This window comes from Echinococcus granulosus (assembly GCF_000524195.1).
Source record: "Echinococcus granulosus chromosome Unknown EG_S00126, whole genome shotgun sequence".
Taxonomy (NCBI): Eukaryota; Metazoa; Platyhelminthes; class Cestoda; order Cyclophyllidea; family Taeniidae; genus Echinococcus; species Echinococcus granulosus.
Genome location: NW_020170506.1, coordinates 163,815 through 165,793, shown reverse-complemented (window position 1 = coordinate 165,793; position 1,979 = coordinate 163,815). Strand labels below are relative to the sequence as shown.

The 1,979-nt window shown below is 45.5% G+C and overlaps 1 protein-coding gene across 1 annotated transcript in view; it reads left to right on the top strand. All coding sequences in view use genetic code 11, as the record gives it.

Moving 5' to 3' along the window:
• Positions 1-677: 677 nt before the first annotated feature.
• EGR_08982 (DAZ-associated protein 1) overlaps positions 678-1,979 on the top strand; it is a gene marked incomplete at both ends in the record, with an annotated part of 4,969 nt that continues 3,667 nt past the window's right edge. The window contains 2 exons of the mRNA XM_024498231.1: positions 678-944; positions 1,338-1,649. Of these exons, the coding sequence (XP_024347373.1) occupies positions 678-944; positions 1,338-1,649 (579 nt within the window). The remainder of the gene's footprint in view (positions 945-1,337; positions 1,650-1,979) is intronic.

The following is a 1,979-nucleotide window of genomic DNA, read 5'->3' as shown; positions in this document are numbered from 1 at the left end:
CTCAATTGGCAGGGCCTGGTTCGCATCATGTGTGTCAACCGTGATCATACAGGTAAAACTATTGGTGTAGCTATGTTAACGCATTGTACCGATTGGTTACACTTCCAAGAAAGTTGAGCTGTAGGAATGGCAAAAGTGGTGTGAGGCACATATAGCTACTCGATTAGAGGAAAGTGTGGCAAAGCGATGGAATCGACTGATGCGGACCTCATCTGTGGAGTGTGCAAAAAGTTGTGAGTTTATTGCCGAAAATTGACTTGTTTTGTGGCACTAGGTCAATAATGAATGTAAACACAGAGTGTGAGTTAAGGTCACCTTTCTTTACCAGTTGGTTGAGATTTGCCTGAGAAGAGTAGGACACGACTCAACTTAGAGTGTATGCTCAGAGATATGTGTCGATTAGATTGGTATGCAACGCCTTTAGCGTCCTAGATTTGAAACGTGGAAGTCCACAAAATTTGAAATGACTGCAGGAATGAAGTGGAAGTCTTCACAAATTTGCGGTTAATCAAATTTGTGGCTTCCTCAACTCTGCAATGTCTCATGTATTTTTTCAAACAATAGGCTCTTTTACGGCAGTGACAGTAACCGCATATAGGAATAGTCAGATTGTTGAGCATTGAGTCTACAAACATTCCTGGGCAAAGAAGCAGTGAGCTTTGTTTGTATTTTCTATTATGCCGAGAAGGATGCGTAATCCCTACAGTCTTCCCTGTGGGCACACGTTTTGCTTGCAGCCCTGTCTGCAGTCATGTGCCACTCTCATGACAGTGTCCTGCTTCCACTGCCATTCTGCTTTCGACGTGACTTCACCACGTCCCAACCACACCATTGGGGCGAAGCTCTCTCGACTCGCGAAGCATCGGAGGCAGAACCACAAGGAGGACCAAGAGCAAGAGGGTAAACTGGAGCGTGTTCAAAAGCATGAAGAGGGAATAATTTTGGTGTGTAATTTGTTACTTTTCTTCAAAAATTGTGAACCACTTGTCCAAGCATTGCTCATTCAGAGTTCCAATAATTGCTGCCCAGATTTGACAAGTTCTTGTGTTAGGTATGTGCCTTTTTGATTTGGCTCATACGCGACATGCGACTGTCTTTTATGGTTAGTGAATAAGTGCTGTGTCTGAATGACTGCAACTAGAAAACAAATGCATTTGTCTGATTGGTTGAGTGAGAGGTGTGGAAGAACATGGAGTTGTATGGACCAGTCGATTGCAGTTGGCCAACTCCTCCCTATCATTGTGCAATGAGAAAGTCAGCCCTTTCCACATGAAATTGTCTTTCTGGCAACAAATCCCTGCGCAGTGTTTTAGACTACCATCCTTTCCTCCTTGCAGTACCGTCTGATGCTGCGCACCAAGATGAATGACCTGTCTCGCCACAAGGCGATGTTGATGTCGCGACGAACGAAATCATCGACGTTGCAGATGGAGAAGAAGACGAAGGATGAGATTATTGGTGCCTTGGATGGAGCAGTGCAGCAGATGGTTGTGGCAGCTGGCATAGCTCTAGATGCTACCAGGGCAAGACTGGAGAAGGCGGATGAGGACGGATGCAGAAGCATAGACGAACTCGCACAACGTGTGACAAACCTGTTCACCGAAGTTAGAAGGTCACAAGACGCCTACGCGTGGGTAAAGCAGACCACAGTGAGTGATGCTGGATGTGAGGTGGTGGATTGCAAATCTCTTCCACTGAGACTCCATATTTCTCCTCCATTAAGCCTTCTCCATCCTAGGCTTCATTTTGTCCTTCTCAATTGTAGGATTTGCAAAAAGCATTAGCAGTTCAAAAGTCTTTAGAGCGACTCATCCGTGAAGCCGCGATGTTGGGAAAGGCGATAAAAGATCTCAGGCCTTTGCGCATAACACAGATGCAGGTGTCTGATGGATTCGCGAAGGCGAGTTACCAAATCCACTTGCACCTATTTGCGTGCTTATGTGTATGGTTGTGCCTTGGTATGTGCGTATTCAATGATG